The sequence below is a fragment of the Rhinoderma darwinii genome, chromosome 5, assembly GCF_050947455.1.
Source record: "Rhinoderma darwinii isolate aRhiDar2 chromosome 5, aRhiDar2.hap1, whole genome shotgun sequence".
NCBI lineage: Eukaryota > Metazoa > Chordata > Amphibia > Anura > Rhinodermatidae > Rhinoderma > Rhinoderma darwinii.
In genome coordinates this window covers 338,381,919-338,401,328 of record NC_134691.1, presented here as the reverse complement: position 1 = coordinate 338,401,328, position 19,410 = coordinate 338,381,919, and the positions used below count along the sequence as shown (strand labels likewise).

The window sequence follows — 19,410 nt, the reverse complement described above, 5'->3', positions numbered from 1 at the left end:
CCCCACCATGCCATCACACTGCCTCCACCATGTTTTACAGAGGATGTGGTGTGCTTTGGATCATGAGCCGACCCAAGCCTTCTCCATACTTTCTTCCTCCCATCATTCTGGTCCAGGTTGATCTTATTTTCATGCTGTTCCAGAACTGGGCGGCTTCTTTACATGTTGTTTGGCAAAGTCTAATCTGGCCTTTCTATTTTTGAGGCTGATTAATGGTTTGCGCCTTGTGGTGAACCCTCTGTATTTGCTGTCATGAAGTCTTCTCTTGACGGTAGACTTAGATACTGATCCACCTACTTCCAGGAGAGTGTTCTTCACTTGGGTAAATGTTGTGAAGGGGTTTTTCTTCACCATGGAAAGGATTCTGCGATCATCCACCACCGGTGTCTTCTGTGGACGTCCAGGCATTTTGGAGTTCATGAGATTAACAGTGCGTGCTTTTTTTTCAAGAATTTACCAAACTGCTGATTTGGCCACTCCTAACATTTGCGCTCTCTCTCTCTCTCTGATGGATTTCTTTATTTTTTCTCAGCCTAACGATGGTCAGTGTCACTTGCATTGAAAACTCCTTTCACTTCATGTTGTGGGTTCACAGCAACAGCTTCCAAATGCAAATGCCGCACCTGGAATCAACTCCAGACCTTTTACCTGTTTAATTGATGATGGATTAACGAGGGAATAGCCCATGCAGCCGACTAAATAGCTTTTGACATAATTGTCCAATTACCTTTGGTCCCTTGAAAAAGAGGCAGCTACATATTAAAGAGCTGTAATTCCTAAACCCTTCCGCAAATTAGGATGTGAATACCCTCAAATTAAAGCTGAGAGTCTGCACTTTAAGCCCATACTGATTATAAATACATAAATACATTGTCTTGAGAATGAGAACCAAATTTTTTCTTAGGCCTCATGCACACGACCATGATTTGCGGCTCGGACGGCCACGGAGGGTCATCCGCGGGCTGCCCGCAAATCATGGGCCGTGCACATTGCCGTGTACATTGATTTCAATGAGCCCGGACCACAAAATGCGGCCGTAAGCAGACATGTCCCATGTTTTTGCAGTCCAGGCTCCCGGGCAATGCACGGACCGTGGAAACCACGATTGCGTGCATGAGGCCTTAAATTTTTGGATCACGGAGGACTTCAGCTTAACACTTTTTTCTCCTAATGTAGGATTGGGGTAAATTTCCTTCTCATGGACCTCCTTCGATGTCCTAAAAGACAGTAAGTATGTGAACCTTTGGTATGGTAACGTCCAGTTAGTGGGTTATAGAACAGAATAGTGAAGTTCTATATGGGAAGCAGTTCTTATAAGTCACTAAAAAGATGATTAGATGTTTTTTGCATTTTTAATTTGTAGGGTGTAAAAAAATGGGGGATAGGATGGGGGAGGGGTTCAGATTACAGGGAAAGACAGAAGCGGACTGACTCTGTTAAGGAGGGGGCGGTATAAGCAGGTGGTGTGGTTCTGTGGAAGGCAAGGGATCAGAAGATGGCAGGGGTCTGTGGGGAGGAGGACATGTTAGACAGAAGGAGACAGGCTCTGTTAGGGAAGGGAGGACAGAAGCAGGTGGCGGGGCTCTGTGGAAGGCGAGGAATCAGAAGGTACCAGGGGTCTTTGGGGGAGGTAAGATAGTAGGAGATGGGCTCTGTTAGGGAAGGGAGAACAGAGGAAGGTGGCGGGGCTCTGTGCAAGGCAAGGGATCAGAAGGTACCAGGGGTCTGTGAGGGAGGTAAGATAGTAGGAGATGGGCTCTGTTAGGGAAGGGAGGACAGAAGCAGGTAGCGGAGGTCTGTGGAGGCGAGTGGTTTCTTTGGCCTGGTTGAAACTATATGGGCCCGAATGATTCTGGTCTGCAGCGGCATTGGGCCCTTATAAGTCTTGTAGCTGAGTCTCATAAAGCAGTTCACACTTGGGAATATGGAAGGGTTCTCATCATATGTAGGATACGGCATTGGGGGGACGGCAGGCTCTGTTCTGGTGGTCACATGGTCTTGTTGCTGTTTGCTGATCTAACTGCTACATAAATGATATAAAATTCTTCTAAAATTCTTCTTATTCCACCTTGTCACTCCTGAAGCAGCAGGACAAAACTCTGAGCAATCTAAAGAAAAATCAATGTGAAGTTTTCATGACAAATACGAGTCTTGTGGTGACAGCGGTGATTGGTGAAAAGGGTTTAGACTGGTGGCAGAGGAGACAGGACCCCCCACCCCGGCCATCAGCTGTTTTTGCTGGAGGAACCGCTCAGAAGCTCTGACTTTCCATGCAGGCCTTGTAATATAACCATCTGAGTAATGCATGGACATAAGTAGTCCCCTTGGGGCAGGCTCCCTAGTAAAAGGGGTCCTGATAGGGGTATTTCCCTCTACCACCTCTACGAGACATGAAAACCAAAAAATGCGATATCCGGAATTTAGAACGTGCGCAGTGTCCTGCTTCCAATAGAGGCCGACCATGAAGCTCTTATGGGGCCTTTGGGTCTCCCTGTGTGAACGTATACTTAAAGGTCACATAATAAACCAATGAGTAAAAGGTTCACTATGGACCGGCTGACATATAATATAGTGGGTGTGCACATATGATCGTATGTATGTAGTGAGCGTACATATGTATGTGTCAATGTATGTAGTGGGCATGTATATGTATGATCATGTATATAACTGTTCGCACGTAAGAGTTTATATATGTAGTGGTCTGGAGAGGGAAGTCTATTAAATGTTTGGTATTTGGCGCAGTATTTTCCAGTTCTGCCTCTGTGTAAGTAATAAAAGATAAGAATTGATGATGAATAAATGTGAGATAATAGTGAGGAAATATTCCACAGATCCCAGTGACCTCAGGACACAGACAATGACCCGGATGTATCACCCGTCTTCTATGTCCCACCACATGTTCTATGGAGGATAAACCTCATTACTAGAATGATACTGATCAGCGCCATTTACTGCATCGTTTAACAGAGACGACTATAGGGGGGACGTCCGCATATCACTCACGTGGTTCGCTTTCTGCTCCTCGGTCTCTGGAGACATTTCGGCAGCCACCACCTCTGTCTTGTTCTAAAAAATATCCAAAAAGATAAGATCAGCCCCATGTGATGAGTGGAGGACGCTTCCCCGGATCTGTCTATAAGGTTCTGTACACTGACATTGTCCTGTGTCATGTTCTATAAAGACTGGACGGAGCTCAATGCAGTAAAATATGTGACCCCCTTATCACATGTACCCCATATACCTCCTAATATCACCCTGTAATGTACAATCTGCTGCATGACTGGCGCCCCCAGTGGTGGTTGTGTTTGTAGCCGGGTATTTGTGCCACCATATTTTATACCCTTTATATCTATATAATTATTTTGAAACAAAAATGTTATCTATAATGTAATGGCGTCCATTATATGTGTATAATCATCTCACTATATATGGACTCTATACTTACCTTTTCATACTGCTATCCCTGCTCTTCTCCTCCTCCTCTTCTTCATCTTCATCAATGTTATTCTCCTCCTCTTCTTCCTCCATTATCGCCTCCTCTACTTCCTCCACTCCTACTTCCTCCTCCTCCTCTATTTTCTCTTCCTTGATGTTCTCCTCCTCTCCTTCCTCTTCCTCGATGTTCTCATCCTCCTCACTATTGGACAGAAAACAGATTTATAAAAACTGTCTAAGAGTACATCTGCCCTTGTTGCCTAAAGCAACCAATCACAGCACAGCTTTCCTTTTTCCAGACCAGTTTAAAAATATAAGCTGAGCTCTGATTCGTTGCTATGGGTGACAAGGACGTATTTATTTTCTTGCAGCCAATGGGGACACAGTATTATATATAAATGAGTGGGGGGCGGGGGTCTCCAGATCAGCCATGCTGGTTCTCCAGACTTACTAGATGGTCTCCAGCCTCGGCCGTTTTGAGACTTTCCAAAATTTTACCGTCCTATAATAAAGAGAATACAGCTCCAGTCAGAACCAGTGACACTTGGTGCCAGTTATATCCTGTTCCTCTCTACTGCCCCGTACATGATACAGGATGATTGTCTCCTATGTAACATATTGGCCCATACACCGGAGTCTACACCTATATCAGTCTACAGGGAAGACTCTTCTATCCTAACCCTGGAGATGATTCTAGAAGATAAATACCTGAACGCCGGCTGTGCCTCCTCTACTCTCATCCTCCATCTGTCAGAAAAAAAATAATGATGAATATTATGTCTAGATGTTATGTCTCCTCCATTGAAATAATGCAGTCGGCCTCATTTAGGAAAAGTGGCGCCATAGTCCTATGGTAACCAATCACATGTCTGCGTTTATCTGTCCGCCACTTGTCATAGATGGGGGCAGTGACTGTAGGGAAGTTCTCATTATTTCTACATGAAGGTTCCTCTGATGGATGACACCATTGGGCCTCTATGTCATGTGTCTCCTATTATTTCTATGTCCCATCACATGTTCTATGGAGGATAAACCTCATTACTAGAATAATACTGATCAGCGCCATTTGCTGCGTCATTCAGCAGAGACGACTATAGCGGCGACGTCCACATATCACTCACATGGTTCGCTTTCTGCTCCTCGGTCTTTGGAGACATTTCGGCAGCCACCATCTCCGTCTTGTTCTAAAAAGATAAGATCAGCTCCATGTGATGAGTGGAGGACGCGTCCCAGGATCCGTCTATAAGGTTCTGTACACTGACATTGTCCTGTGTCCTACTCTATACTTACTTTTCCATACTCCAATTCCTGATCATCTCCTCCTCTTCCTCTCCCTCCTCTTTCTCGATGTTATCCTCCTCTCCTTCCTCCTCCTTGATGTTATACTCCTCATCCTCCTCCTCACTATTAGACAGAAAACATATTAGGCCTAATTTTTCGTCCGTCCTACAGTAAAACTGTCCTTGTTGCCCATAGCAACCAATCAGATCTCAGCTTTTCTTTTTCCAGAGCAGTTTTAGAAATGAAAGTTGAGCTCTGATTGGTTGCTATGGGTAACAAGGACTGTCTGTCCCATATGAATATATTTTCTTGCAGCCAATGGGGGCACAGGATTATATATGGAATGGGGGAGGGGGGCAGTAGAATATTATATCTACAGGTTATGTCTCCTCCGTAGAAATAATACAACCGGCCTCATTTACTAGAAGTGGCGCCATAGTCTCATAGTAACCAATCACAAGTCTATGTTTATCTGTCCACCGCTTGTCATAGATGCGGGCAGTGACTGTAGGGAAGTTCTCATTATTTCTACATGAAGGTTCCTCTGATGAATGACACCATTGGGCCTCTATGTCATGTGTCTCCTATTATTTCTATGTCCCATCACATGTTCTATGGAGGATAAACCAAGCGCCATTTACTGCGTCATTAAGCAGAGATGACTATAGGGGGGACGTCCGCATATCACTCACATGGGTCTCTTTTTGCGCCTCGGCCTTTGGAGACATTTCAGCAGCCACCACCTCCATCTTGTTCTAAAAAGTCCAAAAAGATAAGATCAGCCCCATGTAATGAGTGGAGGACGCTTCCCAGGATCTGTCTATGAGGTTCTGTACACTGACATTGTCCTGTGTCATGTTCTATAGAGACTGAATGAGTCGGAGCTCAATGCAGTAAAATATGTGACCCCCGTATCAAATGTACCCCATATACCTCCCAATATCACCCTGTAATGTACAATCTTCTGCATGACTGGCGCCCCCAGTGATGGTTATGTTTATAGCTAGGTATATATGCCGCCATGTGTTATACTATTTATATCCAGATAGTTCTTCTGAAATAATAATTATCTATCTAGAATATAATGGCGTCCATTATATGTGTATAATCATCTCATTATATCTGGACTTACCTTTTCATACTCCAATTACTGATCATATCCTCCTCATCTCCTTCCTCTTCCTTGATGTTATGCTCCTCCTCTCCTTCCTCGATGTTATCGTCCTCTCCTTCCTCCTCCTCCTCCTCTCCGTCCTCTTTATCGATGTTATCCACCTCTCTTTCCTCCTCCTCCTCCTCTCCTTCTTCTTCCTTGATGTTATGCTCCTCCTCTCCTTCCTCCTCCTCCTCCTCTCCTTCTTCTTCCTTGATGTTATGCTCCTCCTCTCCTTCCTCGATGTTATCCTCTCCTTCCTCCTCCTCCTCTCCGTCCTCTTCCTCGATGTTATCCACCTCTCCTTCCTCCTCCTCCTCCTCCTCCTCTCCTTCCTCCTCCTTGATGTTATACTCCTCCTCCTCATCCTCCTCCTCACTATTAGACAGAAAAAATATTAGGCCTCATTTTTCACCCTTCTAACAGTAAAACTGTCCTTGTTGCCCATAGCAACCAATCAGATCTCAGTTTTACTTTTCCAGAACAATTTAAGAAATGAAAGAGGAGCCTTGATTGGTTGCTATGGGTAACAAGGACAGTCTGCCCCATATATACATATTTTCTTGCAGCCAATGGGGGCACAGGATTATATATGGACTGGGGGAGGGCGGTAGAATATTATATCTACAGGTTATGTCTCCTCCATAGAAATTATACAATCTGCCTCATTTACTAGAAGTGGCGCCATAATCCTATAGTAACCAATCACATGTCTGTGTTTATCTATCCGCCGCTTGTCATAGATGAGGGCAGTGACTGTAGGGAAGTTCTCATTATTTCTACATGAAGTTCCTCTGATGGATGACACCATTGGGCCTCTATGTCATGTGTCTCCTATTATTTCTAGACATTGTGGAGTTTCCTATATGGACGTCTCATTTATGAATTGTGGGGTGAGATTAATGTCGGGTAATTTCCATCTCTTTATACAATGTTCATTGTTAGATTTTTTGGAGTTTTATGTTTTTATTTTGTTTTATATAAAATGTCAGTCCGGTATTCCCGGGAAATTATCAGCAGATTATAGATTAAATATGAGGCCTCGGTGCTGAGTGGCTTTCTCTAATGGGAAAATTTGTGGTAACTTCCAGGAGAACAAAGACGATATATGGGGGAAACAGTCAATAATATGTACAATGTCTTATATCATTACACCATACTTTACAGTGATACATACATCAGATGTTCTGCCTCCTCCTTCTCCTCCACCTCCTCCACCTCCTCCACCTCCTCCACATTCTCCATCTCTTTCTTATCGCTTTGCTCCATCCTTAAGGTAATAGTAACGAAGACAATGAGAATCCAGGACACAATCATCTGATCTTCAGATATAAAACTGAGGACCTTTATGTCTACTTTATCTTGTTCGGATGCACACAGTAATTTAGAGGGGAGAAGAGGAGTCGTCTTGAGGCCCTTTTACATGGGCCAATTATCGAGCAAATAACCATTTATATGAACGATCGTTCCCGATCATTGCCCAGTGTAAACAGGGCAACGATCAGCCAATGAAAGAGCGAACGCTCGTCCAATGTCTGACTGTATCGTTTATGCAGCATGAAATATTATCGTTGTCGGCAGCACATCCCGCTGTGTAAACAAGGAGACGTGCTGCCGATATGATGTGAATGTATCGGGAAGAGCGGTCGTAGTAACCCATGCATTGGTCCTTGCGAAAAGGAGCAAACGAGCGCCGATCGATGAGCTGGCTCGTTGATTGGCGCTCATTTACATTAACCATGTCGGACGTGTAAGAGAATCCTTCTTTACCAGACCCAATCTTAACTAGTATCTGCACCTCAAGACCTGAACCCATAACCAAGACCCACATAATACATATTCCTCATCTATGCCAGCCTATCAAGACCTGTACACATACCCAAAACTCTCACTCTCATTGGTACTCATATAGCCAATCTATATACCTGCCACCAGTAGTATACCTACCATAGAGTCAGACCACGCTACTGCTATGAGGCCCGTCATGATAGGAGGCCCCGTACTACTGCCTCTACTTGTCTTCACATAGTCGTAGAGGTAAACCTTCAGCCACCACTAGGGGGAGCTCCCCGGATATAGGTTTATACTGCTCGCATTGAGTTCAATATTAGCTTTATAAATCTATATGCAGTGAGCTCCCCCTAGTGGTGGCTGCAGCAAGACAGAATTGTATCATGTAACGCTACAGCTGTGTGAATGGAGGCAGCAGATTCAGAGCAAAGAAATCTATTTTTATAGGGGTCAGATCTCTATTTTATTATGGAACTAATCAGAGCAGAATTTTGGACATTGAAATATAAGAGATTAATAATATAAATATTTCTGTGCATTCACTATATCTACAGTAAAGGAAGATAATGAAGGACACAACAGGAGCGGAACATAGAGCAACTTACTCTCCAACGCCAACTACAAACCCTCAAAGGAATGTTGGCTCAGCAGCTCCTTATATAATGTGAGTGATGTCATAATGTGCAGGGGCGGAGCCATCATTCACAACATTCCGTCACATCTTAAGAAGCAACAGTTGTTATTTAAAGAGACAGGACAAGGCCAAGCAGCCATCCAATTCTATAGAGAGGAAATGTTCTCCAAATTCTCCACCTCAGCCCCCAACACCTTGGAGAAGGGGCGACAATGTTATTATTTATATACAATGTCATTCTGGAGTTATTTCTACTGATTATAACACTGATACATCCACTACAGTCACTCATATATCCCAATAATACAGAGCCCCATATATAATATAACAATGGATTGTATGTACAAGGGAGGGGATTAATGGATGATGGGTGGATGATGCATGGATGATGTATGGATGATGGGTGGATGATGCATGGATGATGGATGGATGATGGGTGGATGATGCATGGATGATGGGTGGATGATGACGTGTAGTCTGTTTAGTTTAGTGTGTTTAGTGTAGCGTGTGCAGTGTAGTGTAGTATAATGCGTGTAGTGTGCAGTGTAGCGTAATGTGTGTAACGCGCAGTGTATTGTCGGATATGTAGGATAATGTATTGTAGTGTAGTGTAGGGTAGTATAGTGTAGGGTGTTTAGTATAGTGTGTGGTGTAGTGTGTGTAGTATGTGTGTAGTAGTGGGTATAGTGTAGGGTGTGTGGTGTATTATAGTGTGTGTAGTATAGTGTATCTAGTGTTTGTAGTATAGTGTGTGTAGTGGATGTATTGTGTGTAGTGTAGTGTAGTGTAGTGTATGTAGTGTACTGTGTGTAGTATAGTATTTCTAGTGTGTAGTATAGTGTGTGTGTATTATAGTGTGTGATGTGTAGTGTACAGTCTATTGTAGTGTGTGTAGTATTGTATAGTATGTGATTTGTTTGTAGTGTGTGTGTACTGTAGTGGTGTGTGTTGTGAAGTGTAGATTGTCTAGTGTAGTGTGTGTAGTATAGTGTGTGTTGTGTGTGTAGTGTAGTGTGTGTGTAGTGTGTGGTGTATTATATAGTGTATTGTAGTGTAGTGTAGTGTGTAGTGTGGTTTGTGTAGTGTAGTGTATTGTGTTTGTATTGTATTGTGTGTAGTGTAGTGTGTGTAGTGTAGTGCAGTGTTTGTAGTGTAGTTTGTGTAATGTAATGTGTGTAGTGTAGTTTGTGTAGTGTGCAGTGTAGTGCAGTGTAGTGTGTGTGTGTGTGTGTGTGTGTGTGTGTGTGTGTGTGTGTGTGTGTATGTGTGTGTGTGTGTGTGTAGCTTGTAAGTAGTAAATAGAGGGATTGTGTCTGTGGTCTCAATTTATTATTTTTTTGTCTTATTCATTTTGGGATTGTGATCTGGAGTCTTAATAATTTTGGGGTGGGATCTGGGGGTCTAAATTTTATTTAGGGGTCTGCAGCTGAATTAATTTTGGGGATTTATTCCTGGATCTGTAATTAATTTAGGGGTCTGGTCTGGGGTCTTTATAAAATGTGAGTTGTGATCTGGGTTCTGATTATTTTTGACGTGGGATCTTGGGTCTGTATTTAATTTTGGGATCTTGTTTGGGGTCTTAAATTAATTTTGTGGTGTAATCTGGAGTCTGATTAATTTTGAGGTTTGATCTGGGGGTCTAAATTAATTTAGGGGTGTGTGGCTGAATTAATTTCAGGGTTTGATCTTTGGTCTGTATTTAATTTAGGGTTCTGTTCTGGAGTCTTTGTTTTTAAATTGGGGTGTGATCTGGGGTCTGAATTACTTTAGGGGTCTGCTCGGGGGATTGAATTAATTTTGGGGTGTGATGTTGGGTCTGATTGTTTTTGTGGTGGGATCTTAGGTCTGTATTTAATTTAGTGATCTGGTTTGGGGTCTTTAATTAATTTTGGGGTGTGATTTTGGGACTGTATTTAATATAGGAGTCTTGTCAGGGGTCTTAATTGATTTTGTGGTGTGACCTTGTGCCTGTATTTAATAGGGGTCTTGTCTGGGGTCTTAAAGAATTTTGAGGTGTGATCTGGGTTTTGATCAATTTTGGGGTACGGGATTTGGGGTCTGACTTAAGTTAGGGGTCCAGAAGGCGGAGCTCTGCAGGGGTCGGTGCCGGAAGCAGAAGACTTGGACCACTGTATAGTGGCCGTTCTGCAGTACTGCAGCTGTGCTCCTATTCAAGTAAATAGGTGCAGAGCTGCAATAACCCAGCACGGCCGCTATTCAGTTGTCCGAGCCTTCTGCTTCCGGCAACAACCCCTGTAGAGTTTTCGGCAGACGGAGGCAGCAAAAACAGCTGACATAAGCCAGTGTGATGACATCATCATACCTCATGGGAACAGGGACATTGGGGTTTAGCACTTACTACATATGGTGTTATTTTATATGATCTTGAATGTATGGCATGATTTTTGGGGCCACCTATTTGTGTGGCGTGATTTTATGGTTGTACTATTTGTAGCCCTATTATTGGGGGCACTACATGTGGCATTATTTTAGAGGGCACTATATGTAACACTTATATTGTTGTTAGCACTTTCTGTGTGGCACTATTTTAAGGGAGACTATCTGTGACACTATAATTTCTGTGGACACCATGGCAATACTATTTAAAAATGAACATATAGTATTGCCGCAGCAGCATGACATAGTATTCGCGGTAGAAGTAGCATGAAACAGAATAAAAAAAGACGTCACCTGTGAGCTACTCAATGTCACTACTTATTCTGCCTCTGGCTGCATCGGATCAGTACTGAATTCACTGCAGAGAATTGATCAGAGGTACCATTTTCGGAAACAACAACTCTATATATGTACTGAGCTTAGTTCTGGAGCTGTATATACACCGCATTCCAAATTATTATGCAAATGTTATTTTTCGCTGATTTTCCTAAATAGTCGATGCAAATGACAGTCCGTATAATCTTCAAGCCATCAACTGTTGGAGTATAATGTGAATTTTATTGAACAAATCTCCTAATGATAACATATTTTTTTTTTAGACGTAAAAAACTCAAAATGTTTCACATTATTATGCACAACAGAGATCAAAACATTTTAAAGGTTGTAAAGAGAACTAAAATGGTAATTTGTTGAATTTGCAGCATCAGGAGGTCATATTTACAGAAATCAAAAAAACTTCACAGGCCAAGTTACATGTTAACATAGGACCCCTTCTCTGATATCACCTGCACAATTCTTGCATCCATTGAATTTGTGAGTATTTGGACAGTTTCTGCTTGAATATCTTTGCAGGATGTCAGAATAGCCTCCCAGAGCTTCTGTTTTGATGTGAACTGCCTCCCACCCTCATAGATATTTTGCTTGAGGATGCTCCAAAGGTTCTCAATAGGGTTGAGGTCAGGGGAACATGGGGGCCACACCATGAGTTTCTCTCCTTTTATGCCCATAGCAGCCAATGACACAGAGGTATTCTTTGCAGCATGAGATGACGCATTGTCATGCATGAAGATAATTTTGCTACGAAAGGCACGGTTCTTATTTTTGTACAACGGAAGAAAGTGGTCAGTCATAAATACTTTGTAGAGGTCATTTTCACACCGTCAGGGACCCTAAAGGGGCCTACCTGCTCTCTCCCCATGATTCCACCCCAAAACATGACTCCGCCACCTCCTTGCTGACGTCGCAGCCTTGTTGGGACATGGTGGCCATTCACCAACCACCCACTACTCCATCCATCTGGACCATCCAGGGTTGCACGGCACTCATCAGTAAACAACACGGTTTGAAAATTAGTCTTCATGTGTTTCTGAGCCCACTGCAACCATTTCTGCTTGTGAGCATTGTTTAGGGGTGGCCGAATAATAGCTTTATGCTCACTTGCAAACCTCTGGAGGATCCTACACCTTGAGGTTCGCGGGACTCCAGAGGAACCAGCGGCTTTGAATACCTGTTTGCTGCTTTGCAATGGCATTTTAGCAGCTGCTCTCCTAATCCTATTAATGTGTCTGGCAGAAACCTTCCTCATTATGCCTTTACCTGAACGAACCCGTCTGTGCTCTGAATCAGCCACAAATCTTTTCACAGTACGATGACCACGCTTAAGTTTTCTTGAAATATCCAATGTTTTCATACCTTGTCCAAGGTATTGCACTATTTCACGCTTTTCGGCAGCAGAGAGATCCTTTTTCTTTCCCATATTGCTTGAAACCTGTGGCCTCCTTAATAATGTGGAACGTCCTTCTTAAGTAGTTTTCGTTTGATTGGGCACACCTGGCAAACTAATTATCACAGGGATAGCAGATGGCCAAACAGTGCACCAAGTCAAAGTCTATATAGTCCAAGCACAAGGGTAACTGTAGCAGTTCAGACAGTAGTAACGGCTAGGCTCAGATGGGACCTTGGCAGCAGACACCAGGTGTGGTGTAACACAGCAGGCTTGACCGATGGCACAACACGACTCCAACTTTCTAAGGCACAGGAACAATGGTAGCATGGGATACAGGTAGCAGGTATGGGAACATTGGGAAGAGGATAACACTAAGGGACCATTTGTAAGACTAACACGGGAAAACACAACAACGCTCAGGCAATGAGTGAAAGGGAAGAGCCCTTTTTATAGTCCAGGGTGATAATAGGTTAATTGATGATTATTTTAATGTGCATGCACTGGCCCTTTAAGGCCTGACACAGCAAAATGGAGCACAAGTGAGCACAGGCATCTCCTAGGGTAAGAGTTGCATGCCACAGATCCATGGCTGCGGCCGTCGGGGGGGGGGGGGGGGGGTAAGCAATCCCGACGGTCCGCGGCCATGGATGCTACACTGAGCTTTGTTCTGGCGCTGTTTATATGTATTGAGTTTTGTCCTGGTGCTGTATATATGTACTGAGCTTAGTTCTGGTGCTGTATATATGTGTTGAGCTTGGTTCTGGTGCTGTTTAATGTACTGAGCTTTGTTCTTGTGCTGTATGTATGTACTGCGCTTGGTTGTGCTGTATATATGTACTGACTTGGTTCTCGTGCTGTATATATGTGCTGAGCTTTGTTCTGGTGCTGTATATATGTACTGAGCTTTGTTCTGGTGCTGTATATATGTACTGAGTTTGGTTCTGTCGCTGTTTATATGTATTGAGTTTGGTCCTGGTGCTGTATATATGTGTTGAGCTTGGTTCTGGTGCTGTTTTTATATACTGAGCTTGTTTCTGGTACAGTATATGTGTACTGGGCTTTGTTCTGGTGTTGTATTTATGTACTGAGCTTGGTTCTGGTGTTGTATTTTTGTACGGAGCTTGATTCTGGTGCTGTTTTTATGTACTGAGCTTAGTTCTGGTGCTGTATATATGTGTTGAGCTTTGTTCTGGTGCTGTTTTGATGTACTGAGCTTGGTTCTGGTACTGTATATGTGTACTGGGCTTGGTTCTGTTGTTGTATTTATGTACTGAGCTTGGTTCTGGTGTTGTATATATGTGTTGAGCCTTGTTCTGGTGCTGTTTTTATATACTGGGCTTGTTTCTGGTACTGTATATGTGTACTGGGCTTGGTTCTGGTTTTGTATTTGTGTACTGTGCTTGGTTCTGGTTGTAACGTCTATGGCCGGGGGTCATCGTTCAGACTTACCCTCTGACTGCCGGGCTCACAATCTCTGTTCTATTTTATCCCAAAGGTTTTGGATGGGGTTGAGGTCAGGACTCTGTACAGTCAGTCAAGTTCTTCTACATCAAACTTCCCCAACCAACCAACCAACCAACAAACCAACCAACCAACCAACCAGCCAACCAACCAACCAACCAACCAACCAACCCGTCATGTCTTTATGGACCTTGTGCTCTGGGGCACAGTCATGCTGGAACAGAAAAGACTGAACCCCAAACTGTTCCCCTGTTCCCACAAAGTTGGAAGATGCAATTGTCCACAACGTCCTGTGTGCTGAAGAATTAAGATTTCCCTTCACTGGAACTAAGGGGCCGACCCCTTAACACCCCCATAATATTACCCCTCCTCCACCAAACTTTACAGCTGGCACAGTGCAGTCAGGCGGGTAACGTTCTCCTGGCATTCACCAAACCCAGTATCATCATCAGACCGTCAGATAGAGAAGCGTCACTCCACAGAACACGTTTCTGCTTCTCCAGAGTCCAGTGGCGGCGGCTTTATACCCCTCCATCTGACGCTTGGCATTGTACTTGGTAATGTAAGGCTGGCATGCAGCTGCTCGGCCCCCATGCCATGAAGCTCCTGGTACAGTTTTTGTGTGGATGTTAATACCAGAGGAGGTCTGTACTCTGCAGTTATGGAGTCAGCAGAGCGTTTGTGACTTTTCTGCCCTTGCTCCTCAGCACTCGGCCCCCCGCTCTGTAACTTTACGTGGTCTGCACTTCGTGACTAAGTTGCTGTGGTTCCTTCAACTTTACAATAATATCACTCACAGGTTATGGTGGAATATCTAGGAACTGACTTGTTACAACGGTGGCGTCCTATTACAGGACCGCGCTGGAAGTCAGTGATCTCTTTACAACGACCCGTTCTATCACTGATGTCTGTAAAGACGACTGGGGGGCCAATACATTTCTCCATATAGTGTATGTTAGGCTCGACCGGCGTATGGAGCAGGGTCAGCCCGTGAGCTCACTCTATACTTCCACCTCCAACTTCCACCCTACATGTACATTTCCTATGAGCAGTCCCCTGGCAATAATGGCGCTATAAAATAAATAAGAATAATTATGGAGCAGGGACCCTTACTCTTATAAATCTCTAACAAGCCACGAGTAATTCTAAGCTATGTAAATCATTGTTTGAGTCACTTAAATTCAATATAATAGTCAGTAAGAAGCTGGCAGCTGCTTTGTGTTGGTAGAGGATCCTTCCCTACTAGCCCTGTATAGACACAGTGGAGTCCCATTATTATGACCACCTCCAACTTTCCACATCAGCAGCACGTAGCCCATGAAGGCAGTGTGAAAGCAAAAATATTTTCCAAAGTGTTTTAGACTTACTGTATACCTTATATACTCATATCTTTATATGCTTGTACAAGTTAGTTATATTAGAAGGTAGAAGGCAGTAGGCCGTGTGCAAAGTACTACGCAGTAATAATAAGAATTAAAATGGAGAATCATAGGGCCGGGTGCAAAGCCTACGCAGCAATAATAAGAATTAAAATGTAGAGTCATAGGGCCGGGTGCAGAGCCTACGCAGCAATAATTGGGAAGATAAGGGAATGGCCCCCCTAAGAGCCAATTAAGTTCTGGAACTTTATCTAAACTTTCTGACTTATTTGTTGTTGAAAACTTGTTATTGTCGGAGTATAAATATACGTGCTGATAAGAATAAAGTAGAAGGATTTTCATACAGTAACGTGTCTGTGTGTTTTTACTCCTCCGAGCTGCTCGTACTCATAACATTATTTTTAAAAGCTAATTTGGAACTGGATGGAATTCAAGGCGTGTGGGCTGGTAAATTGCACCCACAGTTTTTGGCGCCCGAACAGGGACTGCAGCACTAGGACCCAGAGACCACCCGAACCAGGCAGAGGAGACCGGACGGGAATGTGTAGACCAAGAGCTGCAGCATAAGGTAAGAAGATTTGATTCTTACATTTTTGCTCTGCATCTCCCCGTCTGGCCCCCCCTATTTTCGGATGACTAAGGCTCCACCTTAGGGAGTAATGTATGAAGCTGCAGTTCCAGAACTCTGTACTCCCTTAGAAACTAAGTGCCTGACTTCCATCTCAGTTGTGTGAAAGAGGAATGGATAGCGGCATTGAGCATGCTATAGGGGGATTGCTTTGTTAGGATACCCATAGAACAATAAAACATGGAACACTTTGATTTCTGGGGTGAAAGAGACCCAGAATAGTAGTTTAGTTTGATTTTTGGGGTGAAAGAGACCCAGAATAGTTGTTTAGTTTGATTTTTGGGGTGAAAGAGACCCAGAACACTTTGATTTCTGGGTTGAAAGAGACCCACAATAGTAGTTTAGTTTGATTTCTGGGGTGAAAGAGACCCAGAACACTTTGATTTCTGGGGTGAAAGAGACCCAGAATAGTAGTTTAGTTTGATTTTTGGGGTGAAAGAGACCCAGAACACTTTGATTTTTGGGGTGAAAGAGACCCAGAATAGTAATATTAGAAGTTGTTAGATACCCAGTACAGCCTAGAGATGGGTAACCTATTTACTAGAGCAGAGAAGCCAGGAGTGCCAGCCCGAGAGATAGTGGAAAGAAGAAAGGGCAAACGTGCAGTAAAGAGATGTAAGAAATTGATGAGTGGTTTGGGACTCCCCAGGGGAGGCATGCTTGATGTGGATGAATGGGATGCCGCTATCAGTAAGAATGAAGGATGGTTGAGAGACAATAAGTTGAGAAAGGCAGCGGATGATTGGAGGGATGTGTCTGAAGAAGTGAGGAGAGGAGGATGCAAGGAAACCACTGTGGGTAGGAAGAGATATTATGAATGTTATGATGAAAGCCCAAAGACAGGAGTAGGGATGGTCACAGGACAAAAGGTGAAAGTAAGTCATGATAAGAAAGAGACAGAGGATGTTGGGGAAAAACTTAAGGAGTCTCCTGGGTACACGGGACTCAACCCAGGGAAAGATCCAGGAGGCTTCTGGACATGTCTTAATTGCGGTGTCCCGAATCCTGACTGGAGTGAGGTGTGCTCTAACTGTGGGGCTCACCGTCCCCGAGCAGACGCCCCCGCCCCTGGCTTGTATCCCGTGATTACCTATACTCGTGGCTCAGCAAATAATCCCTTTTTAGGCATGTTAAAAGGGAAAGATGCTAATGTAATGGGAGTGACGGGAGAGGAAGAATCAGAGGTTGAGGTCAATGAAATGCCCGACTTGTCGGGACACATGAATCAGGATGATTCTCTAACCACTCCCATAAAAGAGCCCAAAAGGGAAAAGCTGAGGGATGAAGAAATTGCGGGGATAGTGGAAGGAATAGGAGAAAGTTTGAGGGCAATAGCTCAGAGCTCAAAAACTCAGGTAGACCAGGGAAATGTACACTTGTATAAACCTTGGAGTCCAGGGGACATAAAGAGTATAATTGAGGGAATGCACGACCCAGAAGAGAAACCAGTTAAGTGGGCAGAACAAATAACAAAGATGCAGAGATTGTATAACGCTACGTGGAAAGATCTGGACATGGTGTGTAAAATACAATGTCCCGATATATACTCCACCATAGAGGACGATCTAAGGGTACCCCGTGACTATGTGACCGAGGAACCTAGTGACTGTACTAACTTTTCAGAACAGTTTGTAACCCAGATAAAACAGTGGGCAGTAACCCAACAAGGACAAAAGGGACAGAGTTTGACTGACACAACTCAGGATAACACTGAGAGTATTGACAAATACTATGCTAGACTGAGGTCCCAATGGAAGGATATGGGTTACAAGGAAAGACCCCTAGATACCAGGATGTTGACAGCTGCGTTTATAGAGGGGCTTAAGAAAAGCTTGCGGGAGGCAGTGCAGACCGCTAGACCCGAGTGGAGAGGCATGGCGACCAGTGACCTAGTGAAGGTAGCCCAAGGGGTAGAGTTAGATCTAAAGAAAACCAGAAAGAAACCCGCTGGAGTAGCTTATATGCAACCTGGCCCCTTTAGGCAACCAGGGCCGCCGATCCAACAACAGCCCTACCAGCCACCCCCAGCACAGTATATGCAGTATCCTTGCCAAGGGGGACAAATGATACAACCGCAGTATGTACAGACACGGGGCAGGAGGATGGTCATCTGCTATAATTGTGGCCAGCAGGGACATCTCCAAAGATACTGCAAAGCACCTAGAAATATGAACCCACAGATAGGACCAGGTGGGATCCAAGGGGGATGGGCTTCACAGCCGGACCTTCCCCAAGGAAATCAAAGGCAGCAGGGAGACACGCAGCAGCCCCAGTACCAGCCCCAGTACCAGCCCCATCAAGCATGAAGGGTCGGCAGTCCAGATATGGGCGAATCCGCCCACACCATGGCAGTAAAATTAGGCCCCGCCCCTTTAATTTCCTTGTCTGTCAATGATGGTACCCCGATCCCTTTCCTGATAGATACTGGAGCTGCCGTGACTGTTGTTAACCCTAGAGAACTGCCAGCAGATTTGTTATCAGATGACACCCAGATTTGCGTGGGAGTAGATGGGAGGTCCCACCCAAATCAAGTTACGAAACCGGTTGTTCTACGGTTTGGTCCACACCAATCTATAGTCACAAAACTTGTCACCTGTGAAACAACCCCAATAAATTTACTAGGTGCTGATGTTTTAGAAAGACTAAGAGCTAGAATTGAATATTGTGCGAATGGCACCATTATGTTGAGAGGAACCATTGATGAGGAGGACTTATGTATATTAACAGCTACAAACCTGAATCCATGGGATACTGAGTCCCCGTCCTTTGTTTTATTAGGCCAACAACAGATAGATAGCCTACTGGCACAAGTGCCAGATGGGCTATGGTCAACAGGACCCACTGATGTAGGGATCCTCAAAGTCCCCCCGTAAGGGTAGATCTTAAACCGGGGGTGCCCCTCCCCTACAGGAAACAGTACCCCCTTACAATAGCACAATCAGATGCTATATCACAGCAGGTGAAGGCGTACCTTGCTGCGGGGGTCTTAACTCCCATAGTCTCCCCATGTAACACACCCCTTTTCCCAGTAAAGAAAAAGGCAGAGCCGGGACAACCGGCCAAGTACTGCATGGTCCATGACCTCAGAGCTGTCAATGACGCTACAGTATTCAATACACCTATTGTACCTAACCCCCATACTCTATTGGCACAGATCCCTGCTACGTCATGCTGGTTTACGGTAGTAGATCTGGCTAATGCTTTTTTCTCTGTTCCTCTTCATCCTGACTGTTGGTATCTTTTCGCCTTCACGCACAATTATGCACAACTTGCTTGGAAGGTATTACCCCAGGGGGCTCACAACTCCCCCAGTATGTATACCTCTGCTATGACTCAGATTTTCAGTGACTGGGACCCCAGCCCAGGAGTAGTTCTACTACAATATGTGGATGATCTCCTCCTTTGCTGCCCCTCCAGGCAGCAATGCGAGAGCTCCAGTGTTTCTTTGCTCTGTTTCCTAACACAGTCAGGCTGCAAGGCCAGCAAAGCGAAGCTTCAACTTTGTCAGCAAACTGTTGTATTTTT

At 44.2% G+C, this 19,410-nt stretch overlaps 1 protein-coding gene across 1 annotated transcript; it reads right to left on the bottom strand.

Annotated features, from left to right (window-relative positions):
* Positions 1-1,308: 1,308 nt before the first annotated feature.
* On the bottom strand, positions 1,309-7,027 carry LOC142652625 (uncharacterized). Its single transcript, XM_075828280.1, has 10 exons — positions 7,023-7,027; positions 5,849-6,247; positions 5,409-5,471; positions 4,726-4,839; positions 4,557-4,619; positions 4,144-4,182; positions 3,887-3,937; positions 3,446-3,637; positions 3,004-3,066; positions 1,309-2,108 (listed from the first exon to the last, which is right to left on the bottom strand). The coding sequence occupies exons 1-10, from the start codon at positions 7,025-7,027 to the stop codon at positions 2,060-2,062; spliced, it is 1,038 nt and encodes a 345-aa protein (XP_075684395.1). The 3' UTR covers positions 1,309-2,059.
* Positions 7,028-19,410: the final 12,383 nt, after the last annotated feature.

Bases quoted from the DNA above. Each gene is read 5' to 3' on its own strand.
- LOC142652625 (XM_075828280.1), bottom strand. The intron at 4,183-4,556 runs GTGAGTGATATG...TTTTTCTGACAG, and splicing joins AGGAGCAGAAAGCGAACCAT to ATGGAGGATGAGAGTAGAGG. The intron at 2,109-3,003 runs GTGAGTGATATG...ATTTTTCTTTAG, and splicing joins AGGAGCAGAAAGCGAACCAC to ATTGCTCAGAGTTTTGTCCT.